The 23,599-nt window shown below is 38.1% G+C and overlaps 1 protein-coding gene across 1 annotated transcript in view; it reads left to right on the forward strand.

Annotated features, from left to right (window-relative positions):
• Positions 1-23,599, forward strand: part of CSMD1 (CUB and Sushi multiple domains 1) — a 2,087,969-nt gene that overhangs the window by 999,208 nt on the left and 1,065,162 nt on the right. The window contains exon 5 of the mRNA XM_049902971.1: positions 16,704-16,911. Coding sequence (XP_049758928.1) covers positions 16,704-16,911 — 208 coding nt within the window. The remainder of the gene's footprint in view (positions 1-16,703; positions 16,912-23,599) is intronic.

A 23,599-nucleotide genomic window follows, 5' to 3' on the forward strand; every position in this document is an offset into this window, starting at 1 on the left:
GGAGATGAGAGGGTGGAGAGGGTTAGAAGGTGGTGAAACAGACACAAAAAGAGAGAGTGGAGGGAGACAGCGGGCTGTCTCATTAGGAGGAGGGTAATTGGGAGTGTGTAGCAAGATGTATATGGGTTTTTGTATGAGAGGCTGACTTGATCTGTAAACTTTCACTTAAAGCACAATAAAAATTATAAAAAAAAAGGAAAGAAAGGACCAAAATGCATGTCAGAAGAGGCTCTAAAACTTGCTCTTGAATGTGGAGTAGCTAAAAGGAACAGAAGAAATGGTGAAGTAAAAGAACTGAAGAAAAGATTTCAAAGGACAGCTTGAAAGACAAGGTAAAGTATGGTAATGCAATGTGCAAACACATGCAGTTAGGAAACCAAAGGGAAGAACACGTTCAGCATTTCTCAAGCTGAAAAAACTGAAGAGAAAATTCAGGGCTCCAGTTGCAATATTGAAGGATTCCATGAGCAAAAAATTGAATGAGACAAGGAAGCATTAAAAGGAGATAAAAGGAATACACAGTCACTGTATCATAAAGAATTGGTTGATGTTCAACCATTGCGGGAGGTAGCATATGATCAAGAACCGGTGGTATCGAACGAAGAAGTCCAAGCTGCATTGAAGGCATTGGGGAAAAGAAGCCTCCAGGAATTCACAGAATACCAATTGAGATGCTTCAACAAACGGATACAATGCTGGAAGTGATTATTCATCTATGTTAAGAAATTTAGAAGACAGCTCCCTGGCTAACCAACTAGAAGAGATCCACATTCACGTCCATTCCAAAGAAAGGTGACAGAAAAGAATGCAGAAATTATCAAACAATGCCATTAATATCTCACGCTAGCAAAATTTTGCTGAAGGTAATGAAAACATAACTGCAGCCATATATTGACAGGGAACTGACAGAAGTTCAAGCAGGATTCAGAAGATGATGTAGAATGAATAGTGTCATTGTTAGTGGCAGATCTTGGCTGAAAGCAGAGAGTACAAGAAAGATATTTAGTTGTGTTTTGTTGACAACCTGAAGGTGTTAGACTCTGAATATCATAACAAATTATTAATAATATTGGAAAAATGAGAATTCCAGGATGCTTAGTTGTGCTTATGCAGAACTTGTATATGGATCAAGAGACAGTCATGTGAACAGAACAATGAGATACTGTGTTGTTTAAAATTGGAAAAGATGTGCTCAGAGTTGTATTCTTTCACCTTATTCATTCTATATTCTGAACAAATCGAAGAAACTGGGATACATGAAAAAAATGTGGCATCAAGATTGGAGAAAGACTCATTAACAACCGAAGATATGTAAATGACACAACCTTGCTTGCCAAGAGTAAAGATGACTTGAAGCACTTACTGATGAAGATAAAAGACTACCACTTTCACGATGAACACCTGAACATAAAGAACAGAAAGAAAATCCTTATAACTGGACCAATAAACAACAATATGATAAATGACAAAAAAAAAAAAAAATGGAAGTTGTCAAGATTTCATTCTTCTTTGATCAATATTTGTTTCCCATGGAAGCAGCAGTCAATAAATCAAATGACATATTCCATTGGACAAATCTGTCCCAAAAGATCTTTTTCAAGAGTTAAAAAAACAGAGATGTCATTTTCAGAACTAATGTGCTCCTGACCCAAGCCATGGTCTTTCCAGTCACTTCATGTGTGAGAAAGTTGGACAGTGGACAAGGAAGGCCAAAGAAGAATTGATGCGTTTGAATTATGCTGTGGCCAAAGAATACTGAATATATTTGGACTGCCAGAAGAATGAACAAATCTTTCTTGGAGGAAGTGCATCTAAAATGTCCCTTAGAAATGAAGATGGTGAGATTTCATCTTGATCGTTTGGACGTGTTATCAAAAGGGACCAATCACTGGAGAAAGACATCAGGCTTAAAGTAGAGTAGAGGGTCAGTGAAAGAGGAAGACCCTCAATGAGATAGATTGACACAGTGGCTATAACAATGGACTTTAACATAACGACAATTATGACAACAACAAGACCAGGCAAGGTTTTGTTCTGTTATACATATGGCCACTATGATTCGTAGCCAACTTGATAGCACCTAGCAACAACAACTAAGGATGAGTGTATGTTGGATTAAAAAATAAGTGGAGTGACAGCAGCAAAAATGGCAATATAGTAGTCCTAAAGGCCTATCCCGCCACAGAAACAACCAATATCAAGCAAAGTAGTCATAATTCAGAAAGAAAATCAAAAGCCAAAGAGAGAATCTTGAAGGCAGCAAAGAGAAATGACTTACATACAGGTGATTTCCAGTAAGATTAAAGACAAATTTCTCATCAGAAACTGTGGAGGCCAGAGAAAGTGGGATAAAATTTTTAATGGGCTAATAGGAAAAAAAAACTATCAGCCAAGAATTCTATATCCGACAAACTACCCTTCAGTAATAAAGATAAATTATTATATTCCCAGATAAATAGCAGGAGATTGTGTCTAGTAGAGCTGTCGTACAAGAAATGCTAAAGGAAGGCTTTCAGACTAAACGTTAAAGAGCAACTAGAAAGAAAGAATATTGCTGTGGTGGTGCAAAGGTTAAGCGCTTGGCTGCTAACCTAAAGGTCAATGGTTGGAACTTACCAGCTGCTCCATGAGAGAAAGATGTGGCAATAAGCTTCTGTAAAGATTACAGCCTTGGAAACCCTATGTGGACATTCTATTATGTCCTATAGGGTCGGTATGAGTTTGAATTCAGTAGACGGTACACAACAACACCGTATATAATTTATTAATATAAGTAAATATATAAATAATACAATATAATAAAAATAATTTAGTAAAATAAATATTATTTATATGTATTTATATGATATGTTACATGCCTTTGACCTTTTGCTGTCGAGTCTATTCCAACTTAATAGTGACCCTGTGTGATACAGTTGAAGGGCCCCTGCCATAGAGCTTCCAAGGCTGTAATTTTTATGGAAGCAGACTGCCACTTCTTTCTCCCATGGAGCAGTTGGTGGGTTTGAACCACCAACCTTTTGGTTTTTAGCTGAGTGCTTAACCACTACTCCACGAGGGTTCCTATATTTATATAGGTAAATTTAAATGTCAGTATTGTTGTACTTTTGATTTGTAACTTTTCTTTTTATTTCCTAGGTTATTTAAGAGACAAATACAACAATATTTATAAATCTATATTAATGAGCACATGATTATAGAAATATAATTTGTGTCCATAGCAACATAACAGGTAGAACAGAGATGATAAGCAGAGATTTTGAATGCTATAGAACCTAAATTGGTATAAATTCAAACTAGATCACTGTATATTTAGAATGTTAACTGTAATCTCTATGGCAACCACTAAGAAAATATCTAAAAAAAAAAAAAAAATACATAAAAGGAAATGAGAAGGGAATCAAAACGGTGAACAACAATTAAACACCAAAGGAGGCTGCAGTGGAGAAACCAAGGTACAAAATAATTATAAGACATACAGAAAACATGGCAAAATGGCAAAATTAAGGCCCTCCTTGTCAGCAGTCACTTTAAATGTAGGTGTATTAAACTTTCCAATCAAAAGGCAGAAATCGTCAAAGTGAAATTTAAAAAAAAATGATTCAGTTATATGCTTTCTACAAGGGACTCACTTTAGGATTCGAGGACACAAAAGGTTAACAGTAAATGGATGGAAAAACTAGCCTGTGAAAACAGCAAACAAACAAGAGCTAGGGTAATATGCTAATATCAGAAAAAAATATACTTTTAGTCAAAAACTGTTACAACAGACCAATAGACAAAGAAGGACTTTATATGTTGACAAGAGAATCAATTCATGAAGCAGAGTATGTATATATATTTATAAATTATATATGTAAATTATTATATATAATAATTAAAAACACATAGATACCAAACAGCCAAAAATAATATGAGGTGAAGAACTGAAGGGATGAATAGACAGTTCTGCAGTAATGGTTGGAGACTTCAATACCACACTTTCAATAATGGAAAGAACATCTAGACAGAAGATCAATAGGAAAATGGAGGTCTCAAACCACACCATACACAAGTAGACCTAACAGACATACACAGAACAGTCCACCCAACAACAACCAAACACAGCTGCTTCTCTAGTGCACGTGGGACATTGTACACAGCCATATATTTGGGCCATAAAGCAATTCTCGATTAAATTAAAAAGATTTTAAAAATACAAAGTATCTTCTCTGACCACAATGAATGAAACTGCAAATAAATAACAGAAAGAAAACTGGAAAATACACTAATATGTAAAAATTAACATATTCCTAAACAAACAATGGGTCAAAAAAAACATAAATAGGGAAACTAGAAACCACTTTGATAAAAATGAAAATGAACACAGATCATATCAAAAACTTAAAGATGCAGTGCTCAGAAAGAAACATCTAGCTGTAAATGACCATGTAAAAACAATGAGAGATCTCAAATCAATATCCTAATTTTACATCTTAGGGAACTAGTAAAAGAAAAAGAGCAATCTAAATACAAAGCTAGAAGAAGGAAGGAAATAAGAAAGATTAGAGCACAGAGAAAACAAATAGAAAATAAAGGAAAAAAATAAATAAGTGAAGCCAAAATTGGGTTCTTAGATACAATCAACAAAATTGGCAAGCCCATAGCTAACCGACTAATAAAAAAAAGAAAGAAAATACAAATAACCAAAATCAGAAATGAAAATGAGGACATTACTGCTGACTCCCAACAAAGAAAATCCCAGGACTAGATGGCTTCACCAGTGAATTCTACCAAACACTTTAAAAATGAACAACAGTCCTTTTCAAATGCTTCCAAAAACGAAAGAGGAAAAAATAACTTCCTAATTCTGTGAAAACACTATTACACAAATATCAAAGTCAGACAAAAATAACACTCAAAACATCTTACAGACCAGTATTCCTTGTGAATGTAGACTCAAAAGTCCTCAATAAAGTATTATCAGACTGAATCCAACATCATATTAAAAGGGTTGTACACCACGACCAAGTAAGATTTATCCCAGGAATGCCATAGCGGTTCAGCAAGAGAAAGACGATCACCGTATTGTTATTAGGTCCTGTGGAGTCTGTTCCAACTCATGGCGACCCTCCGTACAACAGAACGAACACTGTGTAGTCCTGCCCAATCCTCACAATCATTGCTCTGTTTGAGCCCCTTGTTGCAGCCACTATTTCAATCCGTTTTCTTGAGGGGCTTCCTATTCTTTGCTGACCCTCTACCAAGCATGATGTCCCTCTCCAGGGACTGGTCCATTCTGATAATATGTGCAGAGTACGTGAGACAAAGTCTCACTATCCTCACTTCTAAGGAGCTGTCTGACTGTATGTACTTCCTCCAACACAGATTTATTCATTCTTCTAGCAGTCCGTGGTATATTCAACATTCTTCACCAGAGCCACACTTCAAACATATCAATTCTTCTCCTGTCTTCCTTATTCATTGTCCAGCTTTTGCATACATATAAGGAAATTGAAAATATCATGGCTTGGGTCAGGCAAACGTCAGTCCTCAAAGTGACATCTTTGTTTTTAACACATTAAAGAGGTTTTGCAGCAGATTTTCTCAATGCAATACGTCATTTGATTCCTGGACAGCTGCTTCCATGGGCTTTGGTTGTGGATTGTAGTAAAATGAAATCCTCAACAACTTCAATATTTTCTCCTTTTATTGGTGGGTTTTTATCATAATGTTGCTTACTGGTCCAGTTGTGAGGGTTTTTGTTTTCTTTACATTGATTTGTAACCAATGCTGAAGACGGTAGTCTTTGATTGTCATCAGCAAGTGCTCCAAGCCCTCTTCACTTTCAGCAAGCAAGGTTGTGTCACTTCAATATTGCAGGTTGTTAAGGGGTCTTCTTCCAGTCCTGATGCTGCATTATTCTTCATATAGTTCAGCTTCTTGGATTATTTTCTCATATAGTTCAGCTTCTTGGATTATTTTCTCAGCATACAAATTGAATAAGAATGGTGAAACTATACAACCCTGATGCACATTTTTCCTGAATTCAAACCACACAGTATGCCCTTGTTCTGTTCCAATGACTGTACAGGTCTACGTACAGGTTCCACATGAGCACAATTAAGTGTTCTGGAATTTCCATTTTTCGTAATGTTATTTGTAATTTGTTATGATTCACACAGTTGAACGCATTTGCATAGTCAATAAAACACAGGTAAACATCTTTCTGGAGCCTTCTGCTTTCAGCCGAGATGTCTCTGACATTTGCAATGGTATATACCTCATTCAACGTTCTCTTCTGAATCCAGCTTGGATTCCTGGCAGGTTTCCTGTTGATGTACTGTTGCAACCATTTTTGAGTTATCTTCACCAAAATTTTACTTATGTGTGATATTAGTGATAACCAAAAACAAACAAATAAACAAAGAAAACCATTGCCATCCAGTCGATTCAAACTCACAGCAACCCCATGGGACAGAGTAGAACTGCCCTATAGGGTTTCCAAGGACTGTCTGGTGGATTCAAACTGTCAGTCTTTTGGTTAGCAGCCATAGCTCTAACCACTGATAATTTCTGCATTCTGTTGGATCACCTTTCTTTGGAATGGACAAAAATATGGATCTTTTTCAGTCGGTTGGTCAAGTTGCTGTCCTCCAATTTCTTGGCATAGACAAGTGGGAGATCCAAAGCTGCATCTGTTTGTTGAAACATCGTAATTGGTATTCCCTCAATTCTTGGAGCCTTGTTTTCGCACAATGCCTTCGGTGCAGCTTGGACTGTTTCCTTCAGTACCATTGGTTCTTGATCATAGGGTACCTCCTGAAACATTTGAACATTCACGAATTCTTTTTGGTACAGTGATCTGTGTATTTCTTCCATCTTCTTTTGCTATGTCCTGCCTTGTTCACCATTTTGCTCATAGAATCCTTCAATATTGCAATTTGTGGCTTAAATGTTTTTTCAATTCTTTCAGCTTGAGAAATTCAGAGCATGTTCTTCACCTTTGATTTCCTATCTCCAGATCTTTACACATTTCTTTATAATACCTTACTTTGTCTGTGGAACCACTCTGTGTAATCTTCTGTTAAGATCTTTTACTTCATCATTTCTTTCAGTCACTTTAGCTACTCCATGTTCAGGAGCAGTTTCAGAGTCTCTTCTGATATCCATTTTGGTCTTGTTTTGTTTTCTGTCTTTTTAATGACCTTTTACTTTCTTCATGTATGATGTCCCTGATGTGATCCCATAACTCATCTGGTCTTTGGTCATTAGTGTTCAGTATGTCAAATGTACTCTTGAGATGGTCTCTAAATTCAGGTGGTATTTACTCAAGGTTGTATTCTGGCTTTTGTGGACTTGTTTTAATTTTCTTCAGCTTCAACTTGAACTTATATTTAAGAGATTGATGGTGTGTTCCACAGTCAGCCCCTGGGCTTGTTGTGACTTATATTATTGCGCTTCTCCATCATCTCATTCCACAAATGTAGTCGATTTGATTCCTATGTATTCCATCCAGTGATTTTTTCTTGTATAATCACCATTTATGTTGTCGATAAAAGGTATTTGCAATGAATAAGTCATTGGTCTTACAAAATTCTGTAAGTGATCTCTGACATCATTTCTGTCAGCAAGGCCACATTTTTCAGCTACTGATACTTCTTTGTTTCCAAATTTCACATTCCAATCTCCAGTAATTATCAGTGCATTTTGACTGCATGTTTGGACAATTTCAGAATGCAGATGTTGGTAAAAAACCTTTAGTTTCTTCATCTTTGGCATTAGTGGTTGCTGGGTAAACTCGGACAATAGTCTAATTAATTGGTCTTCCTTACAGGCATATGAATATTATCCTATCACTGGCAGTGTTGTACTTCAGAATAGATTTTGAAATGTTCTATCCTACGATGAATGAAACACCGTTCCTCTTCAATTCATCATTCCCAGCATAGTAGATCATATGATTGATTCAGAATGGCCAATACCAGTCCATTTCAGCTCCTTAATGCCTAGGATATCAATATTTTATGTGTTCCATTTCATTTTTGACGACTTCCAATTTTCCTCAATTCATTCTTTGTACATTCCTCATTCTGATTATTAATGGATGTTTGCAACTATTTCTTCTTATTTTGACTTGTGCCACATCAGCAAATGAAGGTCCTGAAAACTTTTCTCCATCTACATCCTTAAGGTAGTCTCTACTTTGAGGAGGCAGTTCTTCCCCAGTTGTATTTTGATTGCCTTACAACATGAGGGGCTCATCTTCTGGCATTATGTCAGACAATCCCCTGCTGCAATTCATAAGGTTTCCACTGGCTGATTTTTGTTTTTAGAAGTAGATTGTACGGCCCTTCTTCCTAGTCTGTCTTAATCTGGAAGTTCAAATCCACCAACCACATCATGGAAACGCTATGGGGCAATTCTACTCTGTTCTAAAGTGACACTATGAGACATAATTGACTCTCTGGTGATGGGTTTAGGTTTTTATATTAGTTTTTTAATTGTAGCCATTTTGTTTTTGATTATAACAATGCTGATGATATCTCATGTTTCAATTTACATTTCTCTAATGGCTAATAAAGTTGAGAAACTTTCCATTTGCTTATTGAAAATTTGAATATCTTCTTTGAAGAAATGTCTATTCAAGTCCTTTTCCCATTTCTTCACTAGGTTGTCTTTTTTTGTTTTTGTTTAAAAGTTCTTTAAGTATTCTGTATGTTTCCATTTATATGAAATATTCAAAATAGATATTTCATAAAGGCAAAGGCAGATTGGTGGTTTTAGGAGCTAGGGGCAGAGGACAACAAGGAATTAAAGTTTATTGGGTACCTTTCACTGGGTTCTCTAGAAAAGCAAAACTAGTCAAGCATATATATATACATATACATATACAGAGAGAGAGATTTATATCAAGGAAATGGCTCAGACGGTTATAGAGGCTGGGAAGCCCCAAGTCCATGGGTTGGGTTGAAGGATTCTTCTGCCTCATGTAACTGCAGAGGCTGACAAATTCCAAGATTAGCAGGTGAGATGGCAGGCTGCTGGCTCAAAGGCTGTGGAGGCTGATGAAACAAAAAACAATAGCACATCCCTGGAAGGATTGGAGAGATTACTGCCATCATCAAGGACAAGAAGGATGCAGGGCTGATGATTCCCACTATATCCTCATTCAACTCACCTATTTGGTTTGCACAAAAAACAGAGTATCTTGAAGAATGACAGTTGATTATCGAAAACTTAGGTAGGTGGTGACTGTAACTGCAGTTGTGGTTCCAGATGTGGTTTCATTGCTTAAGCAAATTAATACCTGGTGCCTGCTATGCAGCTATTGAACTGGCTGATGCCTTTTTCTCTATACCTGTTTCTAAGGACCAGCAGAAACAGTTTACCTTCAGCTAGCAAGGCCAGCAGTGTACCTTCACTCTCCTACCTCAAGGGGTATATCAATTCTCAAGCCCTATGTCATAATTTAGTCTGCAGAGACCTTGATCACCTTTCCCTTCTACAAGATGTCACACTGGCCCATTATATTGAAGATATTATGCTGATTGGACCTAGTAAGAAAGAAATGTCAATGATTCTGGACTTATTGGTAAAACATTTCTATGCTACCATGCTAAAAAAAAAAAAAATGGGAAATTAATCCAACAAAAATTCATCTTCCATTCAGTGCAATTTCTAAGAGTCCAGTGGCATGGGGCATGTCGGTGAAGGTTAACTTCTTACACTTGTTCCCCCCAACAACTAAAAAGGAGGCACAATGCCTGATGGGCGAGCCTTTTTGAATTATGGAGGCAACATACCCATCACATGGGTGTGCTACTCCAGCCTATTTATCAAGTGACTCGAAAACCTACTAGTTTTGAGTAGGGCCCAGACCAAGAGAAGGCTTTGCAATAGGTTCAGGCTGCTGTGCAAACTGCTCTGCCACTTGGGCAATATGATCCAGCCTTGAAGTGGCAATGGCAGATAGAGATGCTGTTTGGAGTCTTTGGAAGGCCCCTGTTGGTGAATCACAGTGCAAACTCTTAGAATTTTGGAGCAAAGCTCTATTGTCCTTTGCAGATAACTACTCTCCTTTTGAGAAGCAGCATTTGGCTTGTTAATGGGCTTTAGTAGAGACTGAGTGTTTAACCATGGGCCACCAAGTCATCATGTGGCCTGAGATACCCATTCTGAGCTGGGTGTTGTCTAATCCCCAGAGTCATAAAGTCAGATGTGCACATCAGCACTCCGTTACTCAATGGGTTATATGAGATTGGGCCCCAGTGGGACCTGGAGGCACAAATAAGTTGCACGAGGAAGTGGCCCAAATGCCCATGGTCTCTAGTCCTGTCACATTATCTGCCATCTCCCCATCTCCACCTATTGCCTCATGGGGAGTTCCTTATAATCAGTTGAGTGAGGAAGAGAAAACTTGTGCCTGGTTTACACACGGTTCTGCACAATATGCAGGCATCACTTGAAAGTGGACAGCAGCAACACTACAGCCCCTTGCTGGGAACTTCTTGAAAGACAGTGGTGAAGAGAAATCCTCCCAATGGGCAGAGCTTCAAGCAGTGCATCTGGTTGGTCACTTTACTTGGAAGGAGAAATGGCCAGATGTGTAATTGTAAACTGATTCACTGACTGTGGCCAGTGGTTTGGCTGGAAAGTCAGGGACTTAGAAGGAACATGATTGGAAAATTGGTGACAAGAAGGTACGGAGAAGAGGTATGTGGGTAGACTTCACTGGACCAATAAAGTAAAGACATTTGTATCTCATGTGAATGTTCACCAAAGGATGACCTCAGCAGAGGAAGATTTTAGCATTCAAGTGGGTAAGATAATGCATTCTATGGAAACCAGTTATCCTCTTTCCCCAGTCACCCCTGTCATTGCCCAATGGATTCATGAACAAAGTGGCCATGGTGGCGGGGATGGAGGTTATGCATGGGCCCAGCAACATGGACTTCCACTCACCAAAGCAGAATTGGTTGCAGTCACTGCTAAGTTCACAATCTGCCAGCAGCAGAGACCAACACTGAGTCCCAGATATGGCACCATTCCTAAAGGCAATCAGCCGGCAAGCTGGTGGCAGGCTGATTACATTGGATGGCTTCCAACACGTAAAAGGTAGCATTTTGCTCTTATTGGAATAGACACTTATTCTGGATACAGATTTACCTTCCCTGAACTCAATGTTTCTGTCAAAACTACCATCTGTGGACTTATAGAATGTCTTATCCACTGTCATGTTATCCCACGCAGCATCGCCGCAGATCAAGTGACTCACTTCACAGAAAATGAAGTGCAGCAATGGGCCCACGCTCATGGAATTCACTGGTCTTGCCATGTTCCACACCATCCTGAAGCAGCTGGCTTGATAGAATGCTAGAACAACTTCCTAAAGATACAATTAAAGGACCAGCTAAGTAACAACACCTTGTAGGATTGGGGCAATATTCTCCAGAAGTCTGTATAGGCTCTAAACCATCATCCAGTACATGGTGCTGTTTCTCCCATCACCAAGATTTATGAGTCCAGGGTTCAAGGGGCAGAAATGGGAGTGGCACCACTCACTATTACCCCTAGTGACCCACTCACAAAATTTTTGCTTCCTGTCCCTGCAACCCTATGTTCTGTGGATCTAGAGGTCTTAGTTCTAAAGGGAAGAATGCTCACAGCAGGAGATACAACACTGATTCCATTGAACTGGAAGTAAGGAATGCCGCCTGGCCACTTTGGGCTCCCAGTGCCTCTGGATCAACAGGCAAAGAAGGGAGTTACCATACTGGCTGATGTGATTGATCCTGACTACCAAGAGGAAATTGGATTGATTTTACATAATGAAGGTAAAGAAGAGTATGTCTGGAATACAGGAGATCACTTAGAATGTCCCTTAGTACTACCATGCCCTTTGATCAAAGTCAATGGAAAACTATAGCAACCCAATTCCAACATGACTACTAATAATGGCCCAGATCTTTCATGAATGAAGATTTGAGTCACTCCCCCAGGCAAAGGACCACTACCAGCTGAGGTGCTTGCTGAGGGCAAAGAGAATATGGAATGGGTGGTAGAAGAAGATAGTTCTGAATGCCAGGTATGACCACATGATCAGTTGCAGAAATGAGGACTGTAATTGTTATGAATATTTCTTCCTTGTATGTGTACATCAAATATTTTTGTTTTCTTCACTTATGAAATATAAGAAGTAAATAGGGCTAGTGCATTTTCCATTGTACACAAGTTAATTGTATCATGTTAGGTGCAAAAATCACTTCATAATTGTCTTTATTTAGAGATTGTGTGTGGTTTATGGAAACGTGTATGGGTGTCAAGTTGACAAAGGGTACATTGTGATGGTTAAGGTTGTGTGTCAACTTGGCTGGGCCATGATTCTCAGTGGTTTGGCAGTTATGATGCATCTGGCAGCTATGTAAAGATGCAATCACCTCCATAATGAGATCTGATATAGTGTAATCACCTCCATGATGAGATCTGCTATGAGCAGCCAAACAGTTGAAAGGCGGTTTCCTTGGGGATGTGGCCTGCATCCGATGTATGTGGATTTGTTGGCAAATCTTGATGGCTTTTGCTTACTCTGGATCCTACATCTGACCTCTGGTTCTTGGGACTTGAGCTAGAAGCTTACCTGCCGATCTTGGGAGTCGTCAGCCTCCACAGCCTGTGAGAGAAAAAATTTCTGTTTGTTAAAGATATCCATTTTTGGTATTTCTGTTATAGCAGCACTAGATAACTAAGACAATGGATATAAGCTTTCCTTTTTGGTAATGAAATGTTTTCCAACTAGATAGAGGAGTTGATTACAGAACACTGTAAATGTATTAAATTCCATTGATTGTTCATTTTATATTGGTTAATTTTATATTATGTGAATTTCATTCAATAATATATTTTACAAAATGAGTGTGGTGGAGCAAGTTAAAATTGTATGAGCAAAGTCACAAAGGTATAGAGAGAAGAACTGACAATGAGTTAATATCTATGAACATTCACACTTGCTATGTGTAAGTTTCCCAAGAGTAGACTCTAAGACCCAGACTTGTGTGCAACCAGTTAACTTGGAAGTTAATTCTATGAAGCAAATGAGGTAGGGAAATGAGGCAGGGACTTGAAAAATGCCAATAATGTTTGTGTTAATGAGCAAGTTACTCCTGTGGACAATCGGTATTAAATATCTCTGAAGTCTCTGTAAATTACACTTCAAGAGTTTCCCACCAAGGGGTGAGAAACTGGAGCATTTGTTCAACAACTCCCATTTCTCCTTGGCTAAGAGTTGTTCCTGAGAGTATTAACTTTCAATCCCTTCTAACCTGCCCCATCTGCTTGCAGAGCATACTCCAAATGCTAAAGAGAGACCTCAGAAAGAGAGACATAGGAATTTTTGTATAAAACAATTGAGGCAACCTCTGGAGAAAGATAAGAGAATATGAATGGGGTGCCGACTATGTCTGATACCCATCCATTTATATAATATACACACAAATGTATCAATTAGCATGCCCATAATATACTTGTATTTAATCACTGCCAATTTCATACCATCTATAGAACTAAGCTGTCTCTTTGCTTATACTCATGTGCATTAATTTGTCTATTCAAATACTAATATTGTTGCTGTTGTTAGTTACCATTTTGAGATGATTCTTATTCCTGGAGACCCCCTGTGTGTATCAGAGTAGAACTGTGCTCCATAGGATTTTTAAGGCTGTGACCAGCCTAGTGTCTTACTTGTTTATACTGCCCAGGGGTTCAAATATGAGTTGTCGTTAATTGTGGTGAAGTCTATTCCAAACTCATGGTGACCTCACATGTGCAGGATAGAATTGCTCCATAAGGTTGTATCTTTTCACAATACTTATTCAATCTGTATGCCAAGCAAATAATCCGAGAACCTGGACTATATGAAGAAGAACATGGCACCAGGATTGGTAGAACACTCATTAACAACCTGCAATATGCAGATGGCAAAACCTTGCTTGCTGAAAGTGAAGAGGACTTGAAGCACTTTCTGATGAAAATCACACTACAGCGTTCAGTATGGATCACACCTCAACAAAAGTAAAAGAAAAATCCTCACGACTGGACCAATAAATAACATCATGATAAATAGAGAAAAGTTGTCAAGGATTTCATTTTATTTGGATCCACAATCAATGCCCATGGAAGCAGCAGTCAAGAAATCAAATGACACATTGCATTGGGCAAATCGGCTGCAAAAGTCCTCTTTAAAGTATTTAAAAGCAAAGATGTCACTTTGAGCCTCATGGTGTGTCTGACCCAAGCCTTGATATTTTCAGTCATCTCGTATGCATGGGAAAGTTGGACGACAAATAAGGAAGACTGAAGAGGAATTGATGCCTTTGAATTATGGTGTTCACAAAGAATATTGGATTTACCATGGACTGCCGGAAGAACGAATAAGTGTCTTTGATGAAGTATAGTCAGAGTGTTCTTTGGAAGCGCAGATGACAAGACTTCATCTCACGCACTTTGGACATGTTATCAGGAGGGATCAGTCCCTGCAGAAGGACATCACATTTGTTAAGGTAGAGAATCAATGAAAAAAAGGAAGACCCTCGACAAGATGGATTGACACAGTGACTGCAACAATGGGCTCAAACATAGCAACAATTGTGAGGACAGTGCAGGCCTGGGCGGTGTTTCATTCTGTTGTACATGGGGTCACTATGAGTCAAAAATGACTCAAGAGCACCTAACAACACCAAAAAATGGGGTTTTCCGGGCTGTGACATTTTGGAAGATCACCAGAGCTGTCTTCTAAGTTGTGGCTGGATAAGTTCAAACCCTCAACATTTTGGCTAGTACTCTAGCACTTAACCATTTGCAGCACCCAGGGACTCCTTCTAATATGTACTAGGAGTTCTGTTTCTGTGCTGAGAACCTCCTAGACCCAGGGGAAGATTGATGCCAAGACATATGGAGATTTTTGAGAAATGCTGGGCCCATAGATGTTGGAAGGATGGGAGAGCTTTCTTCCAGGGCCAACAGGAAGAGAAAACCTTCCCCTGGAGCTGGCGCCCTGAATTCAAACTTCTAGCCTCCTAAACTGTGAGATAATAAATTTCTGTTTCTTAAAGCCATTCACAGACGTTAAGATGTGTGTGTGTGTGATATCTTTATAGACACAGTTATTTAATCAATAGCAAAGGTAAATAGCTATCCAAAGTGAACTAGTCTCCATCTCATCTACCTATAAAGAAAGACATTTTATTTAAGTTTCAAGAATGACAGAAAACACTGTAATTCTCACTTTTGGTTGTCTGACCTATTCGCCATTTTCCCGAACCAAAAGCCCAGACACTGATTCTGCCCACTAATAGCCACTTATTTGCCTTAATGGTTAGTATATGTACTTTTTTTTTTTTTTACTATTTACGGTACTGAAATTTTATCTCTATTTCTATTTTTAAAAAATACAATTTTAACAAAGGGATGTGTAAATATTCATTGCAGCCCACCTAAAATCATATGCCTTATATCTATTTCTGAGAGTATTGTGAAACACATCAAGAGGAGGGCAGTTGAGGAACTGGGGTTGACCACAAATGTGTGTGGGTGGGGAAGGGTGGAGGTAGGTCAGGATGGATATTTGCTCCTGGCAGTACAATCAAATTACCTCTTGTCATGATTTTCAAATTAGCTTACATATATAGTTGCTGGATATGTGTGTCATATTAAATCTTAATGTTTTAAAGGTAAACGTTATAAATACAGCAAATTTTTCATCACCCCTATATTTAATACTTATTAAATATAAAAGTATAATTATAATGTAAATATAATTTAATATAGAAAATATAACTTTTACTTAAAAAATAGAAGTATTTTGGGACTTTCTTCGTAATCTCTGAGGCCCTCTCAGTTTACTATGTGTATTATATTTTATAATAAATTATGACATGAGTATAGTAACTTATCTACTTGTCACCCCATAGCAAATTTTTCAAGATATATTGCTTTTCAAAACAATATGTTTTACAATGTTGGTGTATACTTCTAATGTATTTTATCTTTACTTAGATGGTCTTTATCTGCTACTTCTCCAAGTATTCCATTTTAAGTGTTCACCCAACTCTTTTCTACTCAGAGCCTTTTCATGAATGAATAGGTCTCTATTACATCAGCCAAGAACTTATCTAAAATTCAAAATCAAATGCACATTAAAAACTGCCTAGAAATTAAATTAGTATGACTAGTTCTTTTAAGGAAACCCTGGTGGCAGAGTGGTTAGGAGCTACAGCTGCTAACCCAAAGGTCGGCAGTTGGGCTCAGTGTACTCAAAGGAAGTAACAATGAATTGGAAAGAGATAACTACACATTTCTAAGACTCAAAATGTTGCTGACATATTTCCATCTTCCAAGATTCAGATAAAATCTTTAAAAATAGTATTAAGCTGGCTGTGAATGTCAGCTATGTGGCAACTACACAACTCAAATTTTAGAAAAGCCACGATTTCATTGTTTTCAATAATGGCAATCCTGTTAATAATATGATTTAATTGTTAAAGTTTTGTAAGCCTTTCACTGAGTAAATTAACAAATTTGAAGAAATCATCTGCCAGATTAAGCGTCTCATTTTGGGTTTAGAAAATATCTGTCACTGATTAAAAATGACACTTTATATATATACTTGCATATGAAAACATGGTAAAAATGACTATTTTTTTCTCTTTTGCTGCCATTCCTACCAGCTGAGGGAGCTTGTGGAGGGACCTTACGTGGAACTAGCAGCACCATTTCCAGCCCTCACTTCCCTTCGGAATACGAGAACAACGCTGACTGTACGTGGACCATTCTTGCCGAGCCGGGGGACACCATAGCTTTAGTCTTCACTGACTTTCAACTAGAAGAAGGATATGATTTCCTAGAGATCAGTGGAACGGAAGCACCATCTATATGGTAAGTCCTGAAAACAGAATGTGATCACATGGTGATACTGTATTTGCCTCATTTCTCTCGAAAGTCTTTATAAAATTTCTTTCACTGGATATTAATTGGTCAACATTAGTGATCCTTTGTTGCCTTGTTACTTTGCCTGCTAAAAAGTCATGAGATTGTGACATATTTCAAAGTTGGAAAGATGTCTTTGTGCTGGTATTTGGAGTTGGAGAATTTATCTACACTCTAGGTACTTATTGTTGCCTCATTTTGGAGTCCTTTAAAGCAACACAGAGGATGGCAGCTAAGTTAGTTTTGGATTTGGCCTGGAGCTGGGTATTGCGAGCAGATTATCTTTGGACTGATGATTTTATTTTATGTTCCTAAGTATTTACAGATTCTAGTATAGACACATGTATGTATTTCTTCTTCCTTGAACATGGTGCACCAAATCCTATAACCCCTTTAAGGTCATAGCTGTGGTTAGAAGGATGGTAAAGGCAAATTAAGATGACATAAATACTTGTCCAACATGTGTATAAAGTCGATCGACAGAGAGATGATCAGATTGCTGGTTTGTATGCTAGTGTAGATGGAATACAAGGTCTGATTCATTGCAGTCTATTTACATTTCATTCTGCTGAGTTCAAGGAAGAGCTTATAAGTGCAACATAGGAGGGAGAATTCAAAGAATAGATACCTAAATGCTTGTTATACCTCTAATTAAGTCATTTGTTGTGGGTTGAACTTTTTTTTGATTATTTAATTTCTTGGCATTTTAGAAATTGCATCAGTTATCTTTTCAGATCTTGAACTCTGAAAAAACTTGAATATATATATACATATACGTATAGAATGTGTCTATACATATATATATGTATATATATATACGCACAAATATACATGGAGATGGAAACCCCGGTGGCGTAGTGGGTAAGTGCTATGGCTGCTAGCCAAAAGGTTGGCGGTTCAAATCCACCAGGCACTCCTTGGAAACTCTATAGGGCAGTTCTACTCTGTCCTATAGGGTCGCTATGAGTCAGAATTGACTCAATGGCAACGGGTTTTTATACTTGGAGAATCTTTTTTAAGTGGGACTTTTGTGGAATACAGAGGGAATGGCTATTTATACATAGTGAGAGGAGAATATGAAATGAATGGTTGTGTATATTTCTATATGAAGTTTGCATACAATTGCTAAACATATACTTAATATAACCATCTGTTTTAAGGCAATTATTTAATTTCCAAACTCTAGGCTGAAGGCGGAAGGGTTTATATCCATGGATAAATTATTTTCTTCCTTTGGTTTTATCGTCCTTACATTAAATGTTGCTTCAATTAAGGAATATTAATTTAATTCTATTAAGGAAAAAAAAATCGCCCCTATGATCTTGGTTTTAAATTTTTTTCATTGTGGGCAATAATTTCATATTGAGAAAGTCTGTCCATTTTCTTATTACATATTGCATAATTTTAACTGTAAACACTCAAAAAATGTTGAATGCTACCCATCTCTTACCCATCTCATCTCATATAACATCAGAGGTACAGAGAACAAATACTTATCTGAGAGTTGAAAGATCTACATTCCAACACAAGTTCTGCCACAGACATTCCTTGTGACCTTGAGGAAAGCACTCAACTCTTTCTAAATGAGTGAGCTCTACTAAATGTCTCATTTTTCTATTAATTCAATAAACATTGTGTGCCTATTCTCTGTCAATCATAAAAGTTGTAGATGATCCAACGCCCTCTTAGCTTTAAAATGGTATTACTGTGGTTTTCAGAAAATAATTGTAAAACAAAATGTGTGATGATAGATCCTCAGAAATTATATGATTACTGTTAAAATCTTAGTTATAAGAAACTCAGAAGGTAAGGGACATTGGCTGGTGATCTTGCTGGTAAGATATCAGATTGGAAGAGAGAGAAACAAAAAATGAAGCATATTTGTCAATGATTCTGGAATCCACGATCAGGGAAGGCTTTTGCCAATAAACTCACATAAGAAAGGAAGCTTTAAGATGCAGGTGTCAATAACAACGTCTGAACTGACATCAGAGGATGATAGATGAGAGAATGACCTGTACACACATATCATGAGCTACTACGCAGTAGCTCCACTTAATGGATTTCATTAAAGATAGGGATCAAGATTTAGGGTATATCTGACTTAGTTTTGCCCATTTCTTCTTTTCCCATTCCTGTTTTTTCTTCTGATATCTTCTCCTCTTCCTCTTTGCTTAATCTCTATCTGGGTCTTCCCCCAGCACATGTACCCCAACTACTTTCATGTCAGATTTGGAAAAGTGTGTATGGATGGAGTCATGAGTGTGATGAAAAGCTTTTTCCTTTCTATTTTTTTTTTTTTTGACTAAGATGTTCAGTGGGGCTACTGCAATCTGTAGGTCTTGATAGAGCCAATTCATAACCATTGTTATATAGTGAATATTGATATGGCCACCTAGAGAAGTCATTCCCTATCTTTGTCATGCCTGGATTCAGACTGGCAGATTATTTTTTTCAAATTTCTGAAATCTCTCAAAGCGCTAGCATTGAAGATCTGAGGGCAAAGCAGGATTAATCGTAGGAACCTACTTTTGAGCTGATAAACGTTAATTAGTGGATCAACATGTTTTCTTGTAATAGCCATTATTACAGACATAAAGTTGTATTAGTGCTTATATTCTCATTGGACAATTTATATTGTCCAATTTTCTTGGCACAAAAGTGATTTTGGGTAGTTAACGCTATTAATTTCCCTTTATTGATGAAGAAGCAGGGATGCTCAAAGGGTAAGCAATGACAAACTTATATAGTACTTGGCAGAGCTCAGACTCAAGATCAAGGCCTCTGATTCCAAACTATAGTTTCTTTTCACTGTACTACAGATGCCTTTAAAGGTACAATCCTAGTTCGAGGTTTAACACCCCATCAGGAAATTGCCCTTGACTGTTGTAGGGCAACGGGTCTGGTCCTAAAGCCTTGAGCAGAGGACTAGCAGAGAGGAGAAGCATCGCTTCAGAGGCAGTTTAGCATCAACAGTATCAACGAAGACAGAGCTTTTTTGGGTGGCATTCCATGTTTATCGTAAAATAAATATCTTGGCATGGCTGTGGGACTGCATTTAAATCAAAGACTCATCTTTGATTTTTAATAATTTTTATTGTGCTTTAAGTGAAAGTTTACAAATCAAGTATGTCTCTCACATAAAAACCCATATACACCTTGCTACATACTCCCAATTATTCCCCCCCTAATTTAATAAGACAGCCTGCTGTCTCCCTCCACTCTCTCTTTTCGTGTCCATTTTGCCAGCCTCTCAGCCCCTCTACCCTCCCATCCCCCCTCCAGGCAGGAGATGCCAACATAGTCTCAAGTGTCCACCTGATCCAAGAAGCTCACTCCTCACCAGCATCCCTCTCCAACCCATTGTCCAGTCCAACCCATGTCCAATGAGTTGGCTCCTGGAATGGCTCCTGTCCTGGGCCAACAGAAGGTCTGGGCGCCATGACCACCGGGGTCCTTCTAGTCTCAGTCAGACCATTAAGTCTGGTCTTATGAGAATTTGGGGTCTGCTTCCCACTGCTCTCCTGCTCCCTCAGGGATTCTGTCTTGTGCTCCCTGTCAGGGCAGTCATAGGTTGTGGCCAGGCACCATCTGGTTCTTCTCGTCTCAGGATGATGTAGTCTCTGGTTCATATAGCCCTTTCTGTCTCTTGGGCTCTTTATTACCTTGTGTCCTTGGTGTTCTTCATTCTCCTCTGGTCCAGGTGGGTTGAGACTCATTGTTCCGTCTTAAATGGCTGCTTGCTAGCATTTAAGACCCCAGATGCCATTCTTCAAAGTGGGATGCAGAATGTTTTCTTAATAGATTTTATTATGGCCATTGACTTAGATGTCCCCTGAAACCATGGTGCCCAAACCCCTGCCCCTGCTTTGCTAACCTTCAAAGCATTCAGCCTATTTAGGAAACTTCTTTGCTTTTGGTTTAGTCCAATTGTGCTGACCTCCGCTGTATTGAGTTTTGTCCTTCCATTCACCTAAAGTAGTTCTTATCTACTATCTAATTAGTAAATATCCCTCTCCCATCCTTCCCCTCTCCCGCCTCAAGACTCATCTTTCAGTTACTTTTATACGAAGGCTGAAAAAGAAACGGTGATTTTCCTAAATAACTATTGCAACATAAACTAGCACGTTTAAGATACGTAACACAATAACTTGAAACACCCTATTAAGATTTATAAAAAGCATAACACAGCTGATCTTTAAAAGACTTCTATTTTAAAGTGACAGTTTCTGAATAGTTTAATGGTCCAAATGGATGTATTTGATAGATTTATCCATCTCTGAATTGCAAGAGAAATACTAAGTAACATTGTAGATGGATGTGACCTAATGTGAAGCACAAGGTTATGGCTCAGAGGCAAGAGGACAGTGTTAAGGGCTGTGAGTGAAATGTGTGCACAAACACATATACTTTTCCAATAATCTATTTTTAAAAGAACGTACAAGCAAGGGCACTCTAAGAAGAAGCTATTTGGAAAATTGTTAAGAACAGTAATAGGATTAGCCTTATTTTCATTTAATTTGGAGTGAAATCACCAACTCAGCTATGTTTTATGTAACAGTTGCCATGGCTACATTAGAGGCAGTCTAAATGTAGTGAGTGATGTAATGTGCCAAAATTATCAGTATATTAAATATGGAATAAGGTAGTGGTTTAAACTTAATCGAATATGAGTATATCAGATGAGACTTTTTTTTTTTATTCCACTAGCCAGATATGCATTTTGCATAGCTTGACTTTCTATCAACACTGTACTTTAAGAGAGAGCTGCATTTACTAGTTCATTTTTCAACATGGTCTAGTAATTATGATTTTTCTTACTATTAAATAAATCTTTAGCAGTGAAGCTAGCCAAGCACTTTTTTTTCCCCCATGGAGCGATTTGAGTGTGTGGTATATAACCTATACTTCTAGAAATATCAAAAAGAAATAACGCATTTAAAATGGGTCCTTAAACCACATTTAAACACTTCAGTTGCTTAAAAATCTTCAATGATCGAGCCTGGGGCCACCAGTATGAAATCCAAATCCCTTAGCAAGCAAGTCAAAGCATTTCATAGCATGGACTCAACCTCTCAGTCCATCCTGGCCTGCTCCCTTTCTGTAGCACCTTCCAGTGTTGCCAGCTGAACACAAGCCTGTCCTCTCTCTAGTACATGTTTGCTTCCCCTTGCACATGTATTCGGGCTCATCCCTCCAAGTGGAAACCCCACACCTCCCAACACAGTGACTACTGATTACATTAAGATACAGATTAGCGTGACATAGATGGAGGAATATTTAAAGGAAGGAACACAAATGGAACAAGCAGGTCATGTAATCACCCTCCCCTGAAAGTTTCAATGATAATAAAAGCAAGTATACTTCTAGTTTGATTTGGATTAAACCAAAAAACCCACTGCTGTCCAGTCAATTCCAAGGATAGAGTAGAGCTGCCCCAGAGAACTTCCAAGGAGCAGCTGGTGGATTTGAGCTGCTGACCTTTTGGTTAGCAGCCCAGCTCTTAACCTCTGCGCCCCACCAGGGCTCCTGATTTCGGTTAAGCCTGCCTTATTATATTAAGTAAAAAACTGTTACGTTAGGCTTTTTCTAAGACCTGAATTCTAGTTTTCACTAGCTAGCATAACCCTACCCCTCTTGCAGACATGGATTATGCCAGAGTACAACTGGTGGTGGGGGGAGGAGTTTTCCAACCGCACTTATTTTGTCCTGTAAACCCGGCACAACTTCAGTATTTAATCAGTGTAAGCAAAGACTTGCTGAAGCCAAAACAAAACTTCAAAGAAACTGGAGAAGCTGAGTGAACTTCAAAGAACTCTTGAGGGGTCAATTAGCACCTACAATGTTTATCTAACTTGTCACTTAATTGATAATTGACTCAGCGAATATTTAATTTCTAATGAGAAAGGATTATAGAGTCATACAGTGAGTAATAGACTCCCTGAAATCAATCCTTCCCCTCCCCTGCCATAAGGTAAAGGATTTTTAGCTGTGAAGTGCCATTCCCTCCTTCCTAATTTTATTTCTTAACTGTTTGTTTTGAAATAATTTTAGATTTACAGACAAGTTGCAAAAATAGTACGGGGAGCTGCCATAATCCCTTCATCTAAAAAAAATAAAATAAAATAAATCACCATCTTATATAACCATAGTATAATTATTGAAACTAAGAAATTAACATTGACACAATGCTGTTAACTAATTTACAGGCTTTTTTTGAATTTCTCCAGCTGTCTCACTGATGTCTTTTTTTCTGCTTTGAGGATCAATCCAGGAAGCCACATTGTAGTTAGTTTCATGACAATTTAGCCTCTTTCAATCTGCAGCTCTTTTCAGTCCTTCTTTGTCTTTCACGACCTTGAACTCCTTCATATTAAACTATTAGATCTTGTATTAAATCGTGTAGCAATGGCTCAGTTATTGTTACGTGCCGCTGAATTGATTTCAACTCGTAGCAACCCCATAGGACAGAGTAGTACTCTTCCATAGGATTTTCCAGGCTAATCTTTATGGGAGCTGATTGCCAGGTCTTTCTCCTGCAGAATGGCTAGTGGGTTAGAAGTACCAACATTTGGTTAGTAGCCAGCCAATGGGTTCCTTTCAAGCTTTCCATTTTCCATTTGAATTTCATTCATCT

This window comes from Elephas maximus, chromosome 12 (assembly GCF_024166365.1).
Source record: "Elephas maximus indicus isolate mEleMax1 chromosome 12, mEleMax1 primary haplotype, whole genome shotgun sequence".
Taxonomy (NCBI): Eukaryota; Metazoa; Chordata; class Mammalia; order Proboscidea; family Elephantidae; genus Elephas; species Elephas maximus.